Source organism: Macrosteles quadrilineatus, unplaced genomic scaffold (genome assembly GCF_028750875.1).
Source record: "Macrosteles quadrilineatus isolate MER2022 unplaced genomic scaffold, UCM_ALF_1.0 Scaffold_4__1_contigs__length_99947679, whole genome shotgun sequence".
Taxonomy (NCBI): domain Eukaryota; kingdom Metazoa; phylum Arthropoda; class Insecta; order Hemiptera; family Cicadellidae; genus Macrosteles; species Macrosteles quadrilineatus.
In genome coordinates, this window is record NW_026542597.1 from 11,610,116 (window position 1) to 11,626,348 (window position 16,233).

Below are 16,233 nucleotides of genomic sequence, written 5' to 3' on the forward strand. Positions count from 1 at the left end.
AAATTTACCAATGCTGTTAGTGCTCTTTAGGTCTGATCAATTGTAATTATTAGCAAGAAATTGGATTTGTGTATTCTAAAATTGTGAGGATACAGGTTTTGGCATAATCAAATAAATAATCCTAGGGGCTTAAAAGGCTAAAGATAACCAAAGAAAGACAAAACTAGTTTTTACAATAATTTATTGTAATTATATACAGTAAAATAACCTCTTAATCTAAAATGATACAGTACACTGTCAGTTGTCCAAGGGTGGTTTATTGTTTTAGAGCTAAAAAACATTTGTTTGGAAGACAAGAACTCAATAAAACTTTAATTTCAACAAATTAAAATCAATAAGAAAATATTGCAACAAATGTAACACAGAAAAACAGTTGTAGTTTATAGTAACACAAATATATATTCGTTTAGATAATAATAGTCTAACCTGTATAGATTCTGTTTTTATCGTAGTAAAAGTTACTATGTATATTTGTAAATATATCTTTTTTTACAAGGAATCACCATTTGTCACTTGTCTTCAGAGCTGATTGACCCAATCAAAACTGAACAACCAAACTTCTCGGCCAACCAAGGGCGTACAGTATCGAAAACGTTCTATAAAATATTGAATACCTACGTAAGCGTACGCAATGTACAACGAAATATAAAAAACACAGTGAAGTCAGAAAATTGTGGACGAGAAACTGCTTTAATCACTGCCACTGCCGGAACCTTTTCCTCCTTTATCTGAAACAAACAAACAAAAGGAAAGTTAATTGTATGCAATTACAACTGGCCTAGCCATATGAGGCTTAATTGAACAAGGTTTTTTTTTTATACACTACCACCTTGATAACAAGTCCCTCATGGGGACAATTAAACAATACTTGTTATCAAGGTTGACTTCTTATCGAGGTTTCCAATAATATGTGATAGGGAGCATAGACAAAAAAATTAAATATAGACTACCAGCTGTGCTGCGGTTACCATAGGTTCTGGCGCAAACCGCTGGGAGCACCATGTAGTTACGGCATATATGCTACTTAACTAAACGGCGCTCCCAGCGGTGTGTGCCAGAACCTATGGTAACCGCAGCTATATGCAGCTATGGCTGACAGTCTATATTTAATTCTTTTTGTCTATGTAAGGAGTATTATAAAATCGAGGGTATTTTATTTTTTAATGACGCTTCTTATCAAGGGTCACTTGTTACCGAGGTTCCGCTGTATTGAAAACGTTCCACTGTGTTTGGTATAGATTTGACTGTGACTGTACATCAAATAAAGGTGTATGAACTATACCAGATGGTTGTGATAAAAACAGTTTTGTAGCTAATATAAATTGCTGTAACTTCTCTGTAGCCTATTTCAAAAACCGTAAAATTGTGATTTGAATATCATTAACTAAATAGTTAAAGAAGACCTGATCAGTACTAACCTGAACCCTCATCGTCACTGCCTGATACAGATTTCCTTGTTTCTGGTGACGGAGACCTGAAAAATCAATAATTTAGGGCTTATAAATTGCTCTGTGCACTTATTTCACAAAACAGTTAACTTTTAAACCAATGTAGCCTACTTTAGTAAAAATGTAATTTTTACTTTCTCCCCCTATACCATAGTATATGGAGAAAGTATTGTTTTCGTCAAAATTTTCGAGTTTGAGTTTTGAGTGGATATATTCGTTTTGCGTCCCTCTGGACCCAAAAAAGTGGTTTTCGGAGTGATGTCTGTGTGTGTGTGTGTGTGTGTGGGTGTGTGTGTCTGTGTACAGAGCTAGGGACTAAACCTGTGGTCCGATTTCGATGAAATTTGGTATGTACGTTCTAATCCATAGTATCTCCAGGCTTTTTTTTCATTTTTTAGAAATTTTGATTTTTATGGGGATTTTCCCATAAAAGCCCATAAAAAACCGGAAAAATTGGATTTTCTCAAAAATGGCCCGTACGATTTTGATAAAAATTTAGTATGTTGTAGCCCTTTAAGTTCTGAACAAAATGGTACAAATCCCATTTCTGTAAAAATTACGGTTCAAAAGTTATTGTAAATTATGTTATTTTCCCATAAAACCCCATAAAACAACGAAAAATAGGACTTTAGAAAAAAATCCGGTTTTGATTTAACATAGTATGTTATGGTACTTACAATTTTTATAGCTTTTTTTTCATTTTTTATAAATTTTGATTTTTAATGGAGATTTTCCCATGAAACCCCATAAAATAACGGGAAAATAGGATTTTCCCAAAAATTGCCCAAACGATTTTGATAAAAATTTAGTATGATATAGTCCTTTATATTCTGAACAAAATGGTACAAATCCCATTTCTGTAAAAATTATGGTTCAAAAGTTATTGTAAATTATGTTATTTTCCCATAAAAACCCCATAAAATAACGGAAAAATCGGATTTTCACAAAAATGGCCCGAACGATTTTGATAACAATTTTGTATGTTATAGTCCTTTAAATTCTGAACAAAATTTTACAAATTCCATTTCTGTATATATACTCTTAGCGCTTACACATGATAAAGTTTGTTGTTGACAAACTTATGGGAGAAAGTATGTGTCAGAATGCTGATACCGTTTATTTAAATAGCATTACTGCAGGGCATCTTGCAACAGGATTGTGAAATATTACCTCTACTTGTATCCATAAACTTCTTAATATTTAAATTCCCAAAAATATTTGTTGCTAAATGTGAGAAAAGAACTGATAAAGATTTATGGAATTGGGCGTTATCAAACAATGTAAGTGAATAAAATTATAAAACTCACCGAGACCTAGAGCCTGACCGTGACCTGCTCCTGCTACGTGATCTGGACTTTGACCTGCTATGTGACCTTGATCTGCACAAATTACAAGTAATTTAAAAAATGTAAATAATAAATATACCTAACAAATATAGCCAAGTTTATGAAAGTTAAGTCAATGATTTATTTTCACATAAAAGGTTGCAAACAAAGGTTTTCAAAGTCAGGAAATGTTGTACACTATTGGTAAGCTTTGTTTGTTATCAACCTAGACATCTCTTTTTATGTTTAGTTTTTAACCATGTATTGATATAGAATTTCAGTTGAAAACTATTTTGATTTCTGGTTATAAAAAAAGTATGTTTGCATAACGTACAACAAGAAACAGAATAGAGAAAGGTCATAACTTAAACCCATATTAGACATAATGAGGGACTGTTATGAAAATAACTACAAATTTTACAATCCACAATGTCATGATTATTTAACCCTTTGAGTGCCAAAAGCCGACTAGATCGGCTTTTAATTACATCGCGAGAAGTGCCAACTGCCGATGTGATCGGCATCACCTTCCGTCGCAAGAAATGCCAGCTGCCGATGACATCGGCGCCTGGCGTCTGCGCGAGAAATGCCCGCCGCCGATCTAATCGGCATTTTGTTAATTCATTGTAGCAAACGCATATTTAACAGTAAACGTTCTTACCACAACTCAAATTAAAGCTAAAGAGTTGTAGTACTTAAAAATATGCGTTGGTAAACGAAAAAAGAGCGGATTAATTTCGTATAGCATTCTAAAGTCATGAGTGTTGAGGTTATACGGATGGCTGTGGCATTGGGCGTCACGCTGTCTGCCGCTCTCAGACTGCGTGGAACCAATTTTTTTTAACATGTGATTTGTCAATCTAGCGGGAATACCTTATTATTATTATGCTTTTGGATGTTAGGTTATGGCTTAGGCTTATGTAAACCAGCGTGCCTTGTGTTTGTTTATACAGTATTGTATTGTGAGTTTCCCGAGCATTACTGTGGTTTGTTTCAAAATGAATAGGCCTAGTAATAAAGGGCCACATTCTCCTGTGAGTGAGGGAACGCTTATACGTGATTTGTGTGAAACTGGTGTGAATGTGAATGATGATGACAATGACAATAGTGATGTCGAATCACTAGATGACATTGACTCTTCTGGGACAGAGAGTAGTGACGAAATGGTCGACGACACGGACGAGGACCCAGATTATGACCCAAGTACTACTCCAAGGCCTCGATTCCAGTTATCCTTGCCTCGTCCAAGAATTAATTTTGATTTGAACCTTCCCGGGACCTCCAGGGATGGACATTTTTCAAGGCCTGATTTGGATGACTCTGAAGAGGATGCAGATGATCCGGCACCGGTAATGCCTCCTATAACTAATTCAAGAGGCTGTTCAAACCTACGAGGAAGAGCTACAGGGCGTGGTAGAGGCCGTCATAGAGGAGGTAGCCATCCAGAAATTCGTCCAGAAAGTAGTGATTGGGAAGAAGTGTTTGATGACGTTGACCGTGAATATGAACATTCGTTTGTTTTCAATGAACTGTCCGGGCCAAAACATTGCCCCCCCCCCGTAATAGTCCTCCGATTTCATACTTCGATCTATTTTTCACGGCCACTTTGATAAACACATTTGTTGTGGAAACAAACAAATATGCTCAAAGGTTTATTGAATCAAGAGGAAATAACTTGTCACCAAACAGTAGAGTCAAGAAATGGGTGGATGTGACCATGTCTGAAATGAAGGGGTTTCTTTCAGTTGTTTTGAATATAAGCATCAACCAAAAGCCATCCATTCCAAGCTATTGGTTTGTTTCTTCGTCCCAAAACATCAAATGGTTTTATAATTGTTCACGAGGAACAGATTCCAGATTTTGCTAAAGTTCTTCCACATTGTCGACTCGAACACGTTAGTGCCTCAAGGGAATCCAGGCTATGACCCATGTGGAAGGTTTCAACCATTGATTGACCACTGCAACAGAATGTTTCGTTTTTTCTATACCCCTAATCAAAAGCTATCCGTAGATGAGTCGTTGGTTGGTACGAAGAAAAGAGTGGCCCTCACACAATATATCCAAAAAAAAAAAAACATCATCGTTGGGGCATCAAGTTGTGGGTGTTGTGCGACGCTGTAACGAACTACTGCTTCCAATTTTATTGTTACCGTGGAGCTGCATTCGAAGATAGGAGTGTCTCTGATCAGTTTGGTGTCGGCTATGCTGTTGTCAAAAAGCTCTTGGAAATGGGAAACCTTTTGAAGAAAGGTTTCCATATATATTTGGACAATTTTTTTACAACAACTAAGCTGGCTAGGTTTTTGTACACTAATGAAACCCATTTGACCGGAACAGTGCGAGTTGGCAGAAAAGGTATTCCCAGACAGCTTCGAGGGAAATATGATGTAGGGAAGAAGGTGTACGTCCCAAAAGGGCCAATCCTACAGATGGCATATAGAGAAAAACCGACTAATAGGACACAGTTCATAATAATGTCAACTAATGCCAAAGCCAAAAATGTAAGATATACAATTAGGAGATCGGGGAAAGTTATCATCAAAAACAAACCCCAAATTGTATATGAATATAATCATGGGATCGGGGGCATCGACGGCACAGATCAGATGTTGAACACTTATTTGGACGAGAGGAGGACTATGAATCACTGGAAGAAAGTTGTATTTAACATTTTTGGAAGAATGTGCCTGAACAGCTACATAATTTATAAAATGAATACAGACAAACCAATGTCCAGACTACAATTCCAGATAGCTGTCATTGAATCACTAGCAGATGTTTGGCTTTCAGAAAAAAATCAAGCACGAGGTGAGAACGGAGGAGGAGATGCGCCGCAAGGAAATCGAATGTGTGGAGTGGAAAAGTTAGATGGAAAAAGGGAAAAGGATTGTATTGAATGCAGTGGATCTAAAAACGAAGAGGGGAAGAGGAGGCGCTCCAGGACTGTCTGCGTCAAGTGTAAGAGAGGTCTGCACTTGGACTGTGTAACGCTGCACAACTGCAAGTTTTAGTTCGAAAAAATAACCAAAAATGTATTATATATGTAAATAGTAGATATTAAGGACACGTTTTATTGACTTGACATTTTTATTTTTGTCAATTTACTTTCATTTAGTGTGTCTCAAGATTTTAAGTGAACTTACCTCAAGAGTTTCTAAACTTTTGTTCTCCAGTTCTTGAGCCGCTTTCACTTATATGTAAGTAAAATATGTTTTTTTTATGTTGTTCATTTCCTTAAGTTTAATTTTTTACTTAATGTTCATTATATTTCAGCAACAAAAATATAAAAAATACAAAAAACTACATGTAAATGCCTGACGCTATTGAGTTTTATGTTTATTTTGGGGTGTAGGCCTATAATGACAGATTTTTGCAATAACACTACTTTTTTCTAAAATATTTTTTTTTATTTTATGCATTAGCATTATCTAATTGAAATTTGTTTGTTTATTAACCATCTCACTATTTTAGTCTAAGTGATCTTGTTAAGTTTGGCTGAAATGTGTTCTGCCGTAATTGAGTGTTGAAATTTGATGTTGCCTTATTGTTTGCATTGAAGTTGATCCCAAAGAGCTACGCTCGCTTCGCTCGCTCCACTCAATTATACAAGCCTCAAATTCAATTTTATAATTATAAAATTAACCTGTAATTGCCTAACTAAACCAACCAAACTTGCTGATAATGAAAAAAATCAAATGAAGGTTCAATTAAAAATTGTCATATGTTCATAAAACAACACTATAAATGGTTAAAAATTCAATTTTATAATGTTTTAATTATAAAATGAAACCGTCATAACCTAACTCAAACCAACCAAACTTGCTGATAATGGATAAATCTTGGACAAAAATTAGTGCCACCGGTGGGATTCGAACCCGGCATCCGGGGCTATAGAATACAGCCCCTTATTAGAATATAATATTCAAATAAGTCTATGTGTTTAATTTAAAACATTAATATTTTTAAATTATTGGTTGATAGCATGATAGATATCTAATCAGTCATCTTCCACACGAGAATATCTATATAAATAAAATTATAGTTTTGTCTGTAAATTGCTCAGAATCATAAACTTTTAGGTAGGTTATTTTTACGTTTTGTACATTAAAAAACCGAAACAAGTCTCATCTAAATTTCTGTCTGTCTTCCTGTCTGTCGCGGCCCAAGAGCCATTTTACGCGGCCTTCTCCTGAAAACCGAGATCAATTTTAATGTATTCATTCACTGGATTGGTGAGATTGTCTTTAGCCATTAAAATATGGCGTCACTACTTTGTATATAAAATTACAGACGATTAAAAACCCAATTTTGTGCGATTTTTTGTAAAGTTTTCTCCCAATGTTTATTACATATTCATCTATGAAATAGCGAACAGCTAAGATAATTAAGATACTTACTAATTCTTATTAGTAAGATTATTTCTTCTAGCTGTCACCGATATGTTTACATTGAATGTTGTTTACAAATACCGCAACCAATTCCGATCACGGTTTGAAAGCACATCCAAACCAAGTAAGTTAAAAACGTTTTTCCTTACATAAAAGATTTAATTAACCGCAAGTGCAATAATTTGTAGGGTAACCGTAAATGAAAATAGAGATTCTTTGTGTATAAAATTGTTCTTGAGTTTTGATAACCGGGAAAAGACCTTGAATCAGTGTTGTATATGGCTAGGAAACTTAAATTTTTTCAATGAGCGTTTCAGTCGAGACTCGGCACACGACCGACGTGCGTCTACATGTCCATAGTAAAAATAATAGTAGGCCTACCGTGTATTTATGTTTTATTCGTCATGTGTATAAGTGTACAGTTCGTGTATGTATTTAAAAAACACCAAGACGCACCTAATGGGGAGGCTCAAGACCTTATATTAGGACTGATGATGGCGATTTAATTTCGCCGAAATGCATCTCCTGTAATAGGATACATTAGGATCGACCGGCGGACACAGGTAATTTAACCTTTTATTGATTGTCATACCGATCCGGAACAACAACAAACAACATAAAAATGAAGTTATGTATAATAGTTTGGCCAGCATATCTGATAATATGCAAACCAACTGCTATCAAATTCAGATAGCGGCATATGGATACCAGCATATGGATAGTGGCATATGGATACCAGCATATGGATAGCGGCATATGGATTCCAGCATACGCATACCAGCATATGGATACCAGCATACACATACCAGCATATGGATACCAGCATACGCATACCAGCATACGGATACCAGTATACGCATACCAGCATATGGATACCAGCATACGCATACTAGCATATGGATACCAGCATACACATACCAGCATACGGATACCTGAGGCACGGCTTGCCCTCTGGGAGCTTATCAACAACATAAAGAACATCAACAACATCAAGAAAAATTTTTGTTTTTAAATTTTTATTTTAGAAAAATACATTTTAATATATGAATTATTTGTTTGTGCTTATCTTTGAGCTTATTTAAATTATAAAGGGACTCACCTTTGGCTCGCTGGGGGATCCGCCCCCAAGGAATGGGCACACGGGATAAGGCTAAAGGTGTAGTGACGTCATATCTCTAGTAGCTAATGTATACCCTTGAAGCAACACGATTACCGTAACGAAACGATGTGATTTCAGCGGCGTTCGTGGCGTAGTTAGTAGCGTTACGATTTGGTGTTCAGGAGGTCCCGGGTTCGAATCCCGCTGGTAGCTCTAACTTTTTGTCAACAAATTTTTCATACCAGCAAGTTTGGTTGGTTAGGTTAGGTTATGACAGTTTAATTATATAATACTTAATTTTAAAATTAATTTTATTATTAATTAAAAATTACAGTCTAACCTTGATATAACGAACCTCGATATAACGAATTCCTTGATATAACGAATTTTTTTTAATCCCCTAGAACTCTCCATAAGACATAATGTATATTTTACCTCTACATACGAACAAACCATAACAACGACCTTGATTTAACAAATTTTTCGTGATTTCGGCTAAAATAAGACACCTCAATATAACGAATTTATCATTGTCAGAACCTCTACATTACGAATTTAACCTCTGCATAACGAATTGTCTACGACTTTCCCTCGATATAACAAATCCCCCACCCAATTATTGTTTTGGGAAAATCTATTTCTTTATCAAATGAAATGGAAAGGTCACGTCATCGCTTGCGCTAACATTCGTCTGCTCCGTTTTACATCTTTGTCTGCTGTCGCTGGGCGCGCTATGTTGCAACTGAGAACTAATTTCATTCACTGAGTACTGATGACGTAATGTTTAGTAAGCTTTGATTGGGCGATAAGTAACTATGGTGAATTGTACAATTTTTGGATAAAGAGAAACCTAAGAAAGAATATAAAAACAAAACTAAAGAGAAAGAATAGCAACATCGTTATTTTAACATTCCTTTTACGAGGGTTATGATTATACCCTTTTATAATGACTTATCTAGTAATTTATTGTTTTCAATACGATCTGTTTCAACTAGCAACACAAATGCTATAGTTAATGATTATTATTGACATTCCTCTGTTGTGATAAATCAGTACCGTACTGTAAGTACTAAGTACTAAAAGTAGCCTACCGGCCTATCGCGAGCAGTAGCTTGCAAAACTTTCTACTGTTTTGTTTTGTTCTTTACATGGTTTATGACTACGCAATACAGTGTTTGGCTAGGTTTTAGGAGGGTTAGAACAAGCTGCGATTTTAAACTTACAGTTTTTAACCTGTACCAAGGTCAATGCCATTGTCATGATTTCGCAATATTCAAGATCCCTCCCCTTTATTATGCCGGATAATTTAGGTTCTACTGTACAATGTAAACACTGTACTGTAAAGTATTGTAGCCTATGCTACTTTAATTGTACAGTACTGTATTTTAATGAGGTCAAATCCCGACCTATATTGACCGACGCTGGTTCTGAACCTCGACTTAGCGAAATTCCTGCAAACCTAACCTCTATATAACGAACCTCGTTTTAACAAAATCCTTGATATAACGAATATTCAGTTCGGTCCCTTCAGATTCGTTATACTGAGGTTGGACTGTATAAGTAATCATTAATTAAATTTTTATCTTATACTATACAGTTTTTATATTATCAGCAAGTCTGGTTGGTTAGGTTATGTTATGACAGTTTTATTTTAAAAATAAAAAAAATTATTTTATAGTTTTAAAACAATATTTTATAAATTAAAAAGTTAATTTTATAACTAAAATAAAAAATTAAATGTTTTCAACTTAGCGGTTCTAGCGGCGAACGCTGACACTACAAGATATGTTAGCCTTAGTCCCTCCCGTGTGCCCCACCGTCACCCCCAGGCCCCTAGCTGTTAGTCGTCATTAGTAGATTATAGTTTAGTTTTTACAATGCACGAAGAGGTGAAATTTTTTGGAAAACTTTCAATAGAGGAGGTTGGAAAGTTATCTTGGAGCTCGACCTTAAAGAACTTCTCAAAAAATTTGTTTTTTAAATTGCGGTAAGAGAGTATGTTAGTTAAGTATTTTCAAAACTGAGTTGTTGGTCAAGCAAAGTACTAATATAAGGAGAGTAGGATTCGTTATAGTGAAAATCTACATTAAAGTAATAACGATTTTGTAACGTTATTGGCCAAAATTAATGAAAATTGGTGTACTATGACAAAACAACATAGTAAATCGAAATATAGTATTGGTTAATGAGTTAAGTGTAATTTAGACAAAATGTTTTAGTTTGAAAAAATAAATATATTTTATAAAAAATTTTATTTTATATAATTTTATTAGTTGTACAAAAAATTTTTGACCAGTTTTAATTTAAATATATATAAATGTTTAGAGCACATATTTATCTTTAAAACAAAAAAAGAAATAAGGTTCTATCTATATTATAAGGGAAGTTATAGTTTAAAAAAAAAAAAAAAACATTGCAAAATCACATGATTTGGCCTGGCAATTCTGGTTGTCATATGGCTAGTAGCCCTGGCAGCTGTCGGTTACACACACAAAACTCAGCTGGCCGTTCTCGCACAGAAAACAGCAAAAGTTCTTGGCAGCCAAAGGGTTAACCTCGTCTGACTCGGAAGAGCTACATTTTTGAGTTAGACGTTCTCTGTCTGATTTTAGTTGTAGGACCCAAATAAAAATCTCTTCCTGACTCAAACCTTCCTTCCTTGTACGAAAGTGATACTAGTGACAGTAAAATATTCTAATTTTTTACATAGGCCCAGTGTAAAGTTTTGGCGTTTCTTGCACCAGAGTGGACTTTTTCGATTCAGGAAGTAACCCCCTAACCATCCTAAAAATTTTTATTCATAGGTTGTTATGCTGTAGTAAAATCCAAAATTTGCAAAGTACCAACAGTAAATGTACGTTTTAAAATTTCTCTCACCTGGAAGGACTACGAGATCTAGAACCGCTTCTGGATCTGGGAGATCCACTGCGTGACCGAGACCTGGATCTAGAACGACTCCTAGACCTGGACCCGCTCTTGGATCGAGACCTGGACCTTGAGCCAGAGCCACTGCGTGACCTTGAGCCACTCTTGGACCTGCTGCGCGACCTTGACCTTGACCCAGACCTGCTGCGGGACGAGCCTGAGCCACTGCCAGACGCGATCCTCTTCCGTCCCCTCTTGACATTGCCACCTCTGTCACTGCCACTCTCGTTGCTGCGGCAGCAATTATTGTTAGATGTTACAATTCTACAATTTACTACACAAGAGCATCCACTCTTAGAAATAAAATGTTATGGTTTTGTGTTTTCAGTTCAAAGTTTGTATCCGTCTTCAAATGGGCGACAGGTACAATGAACATTTTGGCACAATGAAAAATATGACAAATGTCAATTCAAGAGATTGAGAATGATCTTTCCTCTTTAACTATAGGCTTCCACCATGCACTGGCGTTTCTCCATCTGAGCTCTTCCTAGAACGCAAGATGCGCTGTCAGATTTGTGCCTCCATAGAAACACAAAAAGAAAGGGATAATGGAGGCTGGCGATATGGAAGGCATGAATAACCATGAAGGAGTTAAAAAAAATCTGTTGGCTTGAGCTGAGGAACAGAAATACAGTGTGGAAATGTGGAAGGATCGTCAAAAGACTGGGGAAGAGCGTGGTTAGTGCTCGATTTGTAAAAAATTAGGTGCTGGAACTGTAACCTATTCAATGTGATTAGCACCTATTTATGCAAATATTTTTATCCTTCCGAAAGAGAGGTACTGAAACTACGTTCCACCTGAGCAGTTTCTGGGTAAATTTGCATCCCTAACACGATCTAAATTATTTTTTATGAAAAACGCTAGAACAATATGTCTTACCCGCTGGCAATCTTGAGTTTCCCGCTGTCGCTGTCGGACTCACTGGTAGATATTGTAGCCTTAGAGACAATCTTCATCTTCTGTTTGGCAGACAGCCCCTCGTCCGAACCCTTTGGTCTACCCTTCCTGCCTTTAGGTTCCTAAAACATTTTGAATTGTCTTAGGAATAAGATTCCAACACTAAAACTGGTCAATAATACCTTAAACTACCTTGAAAGTAGTGTTTTATTTATTTAACTTATCTTTATTAGTTGATTTTCTTGAATGACGTACCTAAAGTGAGCTATGACCCTTCCACTCCATCCTTCAATACCCATCTAATTACCTCCACTACATTTCTCCATAGCCAATAATTGTGCAATACCACAACTAAAACAGTAAAAATTTCAGTATTTGTTTCAATTCTTTTCTTGATATTCACAGAAAAGGTTCTGGAATGTTTTTACACTGTGTTCCACTAGCAACTAAAAATTGCACATAAAGCAGTAGTGAGTTACCTTTTTGGCTCTCTTGCGTCTTGGTTTATTGTCACTGTCAGAGTCCGAGCCCAAGTTTTCAGCATTCTTCTCCCTCTTCTTACGACCAGCGCCTGGTCCACGCTTCTTCTTCTCTCCAGGTTCTCTGAAAAAAATGTAATAAAAGTGTCAACATGACAAGTTAGATCTCTATCAACGTATTGATGATAGTATATAGTTGAAATTACTAAATTTAAGCACTACTGACAATCTGTTGTAAAACAATTTTCATGATTTAGGATTTTGTGCTGTCTTGAGTCACTGAACACACAAATAAGAGGTTAATTTACCTTAGTATCCTCTTGTGACTTTTATATAAAAGTCATAAGACGATACTAGGTAAATTAACCTCGCATTTAGAATTAGACTATAGGCCTACAGAAAATTGAGAGTTTGTTTTCTCAAAATTCAATGATGAGAAAACATTTTTAAATCGTCTGACGACAGTAAAACCATGAATAACTGAAATAAAGGGACGAGAACCCTTTTTTTACAGCCAACCAATGGTTGCAGAGCAAGCTGATCTAGTGGAAGAGTGATGGACTTTGGTCCTCAAGTTCCCGGGTTTAAATCCCCCAAATCACCAATGGATTTTATCCAAGTGATAATGCCGCGACGTCTAGGCCTAGTTCAAAGTAAGTTCCGGGTAATATTTGCGGGCTAGAGCCTAGTAAAAAAATTAATGGTTGTAATTTAAAAGCTACTTTTGTTCAAAAAGATTTTCCACAGTCGGCTTTTGCATTATTTTAACTACTATAATTTCTGTGAGTGACTCATCAACTGTTCTTAAAAAATTGGCTACAGGTGGTCCTTATGCCAAAGTCAAGACATTACTCACTTCTTGCGTTTAGGCACCTTCTGTGATGGACTGCCCGGAGGCCTGTCACTACCAGAGTCAGATACGTAGTCTCTCTCTTTCCTCCGTCCCTTGCCTGGTTTCTTCTCACTAGGCATGTCACCAAACACAAGAGCGTTCTTGGTCTTCTCCTTGTATTCCTGCCTCTTCTGCAGCATCTCTTCCAGTTGAGACTTTTTACGCTCTTCTTGTTCGCGCTGCAAAGACACACAATGACGAAAATGATTAAAGTTTTTAGGTATTTAAAATATCTTTTTAAGATAGAGAAAAAGTATTTACAATACAGTTTTTACCTATTTAAAATGTGTGTGGGATAGTTCCGTTTATTACGTTTGATGACACACACATTTAGGTAAAAATGTGGCTTAAGAAAAAAAAATTGTGTCACTGAATATGGCTGCAAGGAAGTCTTAGATGATTTTTGTATTATATCATCTTGTTCTGACAATCACTTGATGGCCCATGTAGATTTTATATGGATGACGATCCATAACATAATTCAGCTGGTTCTTTCCCGAACTATTTGGGTTGCAGTTCTACAGCTTCCACTCAGACAGTTTTGTTGTGTTGTGACACCTATGGATGAAATATACCTACTCCTTTAGAAATACATTTCACCCAATTTACAACTGATTATAATTCAGAAACAAGTTAATATGTAGAGCCACTAATCGCAAATATAAAGCAACCTGCACAGGTTGATCGAATGGAAATTAAAAAAAAATCCAGCACAACTTGGGGGCTCACTGTATTATGGCAACTGCACAACAGGTGAATAAAAATACCAATGTTCACTTTAATCCCAAATAACTTTTTTTTGTAAACCAATAGCTCCGATGCAGTGTGAATTATATCAAAGGAAATCGGCATCCTCCACTTTCTTTATAATTAAAAGAGAATTTATGAAAATACAAAACCCCTATACCTGTTCTTGCTGCTGCTTGAGACGGAAACTCTCCCGCTCCTCTTCTTGCTTGCGTCTCAACTGTTTCTCCTCCTCGTCCAGTCGACGAGCGCGCGCAACGTGGTACTGAGCTTGAGACAACAGGTCCTGACACTGTCGTGCCTCTAACCCTGCGACAGCCACGTCGTACCTCATCCTCTCCCCATTCTGCGACAGGTACTGGAAGTATCTGCCACAAAACAGCTTTTAGTATGATGCAACAAAAAAGCTGTTATTTTGCTGCAACAAAAAAGGTGTAACTAACACAGAGAGATTGTTGCATAGAGATAATCAGTGGAAACAAAAATGCTGTGTGTAAATGTTTCTTGGTAGGCTATATGAGGTGAAACTATCAATGGAGATCGAGGATCCTTTAGTTACCAATGGGTCGTACTTTCAGTTTGGCTTGGTTTGAGTTGAAAAGTACACGTAATTGACATCAGCACATTGGCTCAATTCTAGATGTTAATTTTTATTGTATAACTAGCTACAGTTTAAACGTCGGGTCGTGTCGGGATAACATAAGAATAAAGTTGTATTGGACATACTTGTGCGACAAGCCAAGTTCGTGAACAGCTTGCAGGACAGTCTGCAGCGTGGACTTTTCATCCTTAAGGATCTGCATGGCCAATCGCTGCAGGACCAACGCGATGTTGTAGAGCAACACAGTGTCTTGTGGAGCTACTCTTCTGGCCTACAACGGACAGATGTTAAAATGTTTGGAAGTAGTTCACTGATCAACTGTACTAATCGTTCATTTTTTGGTTATTTTAAAAATGTAACCATGAATCACAATCAGGAACTAAGGTTCACAACAACAATAATCAAGTAGAGATCGCAAAATACAAAAACAAAAATGAACACTCTTTTGTGTCCACTGCATTGTAGTAACTGAATATTGGATAAATACAAACATTCCTTTATTACCTAAAGAAACTTACCCTTCACTAACTAGATAAAATGCTTTAGAAAGCCAATGGTTATTTACTAATTTAATATTTAGAGATTAGTGATGACTGAGTATACCTTCAAAAGTGTTCCCTTTGCTTCTTTCAGTTTGCCAGCCTTGAAGTAAGCCCTTGCCAAGTACTGGAGGACTTCAACGTGATGGTACATGTAGAATTTACGAAGACAGTTTTCGTACTGTAAAAAATGGGAACAAGTGAAAGTTTATTATCGTTAACAAATGTTAGATGAAGTTGTAATTAATAAGGCATTTGATTATGAAAATGGTAGATTCATCAGATAACTTTCATCATTATTATCTGACTTCCTTTCCAGAGTGTGTTAATTATTTTAAATCCTTACCTTAAATTTATTTATATCTTTAATTTGGGTTTGAGTTGAATTTTGTCTGGTTGCGTCCCAATCTTGAATAGAGATTCGGTAATAAATTATAAATACCCCCGCCGCAGCAAACCTGCAGACTAAGCGAATTTCCATTTCCCTGAATGGATTTACACTAAAATGTCTCCTTAAAAATATCACATTTATTCCCTATTTAAATAGAATCAGTTTAAAACATCCTTAGGTTTGCTGCAACAGGGAGGGTAAAAGTGTTTTTTATGTAAAATGTTAATAGTTAGTAAGAAATAAAAACATTTTCCAAATTTGGGCAAAATATGTTTATAAACAAGCAAACTACAACAGTTTACTTATTCTCCATAAGAATAACATGGGAATTTTAAATTTAAAATTTTTTGGAATTTTCTCCGTAACCATTAGGCGCATTATAAAGCTTCAATATACTAAATTATTTGTTTTTTTAGGCTCTACAAAATAGTTTCGAAAGAAATTGCAAAATTTTATGTTTTTTGGGTCAAAAATGGGAAAAACCCATTTTTACCCCATAAA

The 16,233-nt window shown here is 36.0% G+C and overlaps 1 protein-coding gene across 1 annotated transcript in view; it reads right to left on the minus strand.

The window, feature by feature from the left end:
• Positions 1-164: 164 nt before the first annotated feature.
• The window catches only part of LOC128992112 (RNA polymerase-associated protein CTR9 homolog), a 34,740-nt gene continuing 18,671 nt past the window's right edge, over positions 165-16,233 (minus strand). Inside the window, exons 15-24 of the mRNA XM_054415531.1 lie at positions 15,406-15,522; positions 14,928-15,073; positions 14,362-14,569; positions 13,419-13,633; positions 12,563-12,686; positions 12,066-12,205; positions 11,138-11,416; positions 2,756-2,827; positions 1,419-1,474; positions 165-728 (exon numbers count right to left, since the gene is read on the minus strand). Coding sequence (XP_054271506.1) covers positions 691-728; positions 1,419-1,474; positions 2,756-2,827; positions 11,138-11,416; positions 12,066-12,205; positions 12,563-12,686; positions 13,419-13,633; positions 14,362-14,569; positions 14,928-15,073; positions 15,406-15,522 — 1,395 coding nt within the window. The 3' untranslated portion in view covers positions 165-690. The remainder of the gene's footprint in view (positions 729-1,418; positions 1,475-2,755; positions 2,828-11,137; positions 11,417-12,065; positions 12,206-12,562; positions 12,687-13,418; positions 13,634-14,361; positions 14,570-14,927; positions 15,074-15,405; positions 15,523-16,233) is intronic.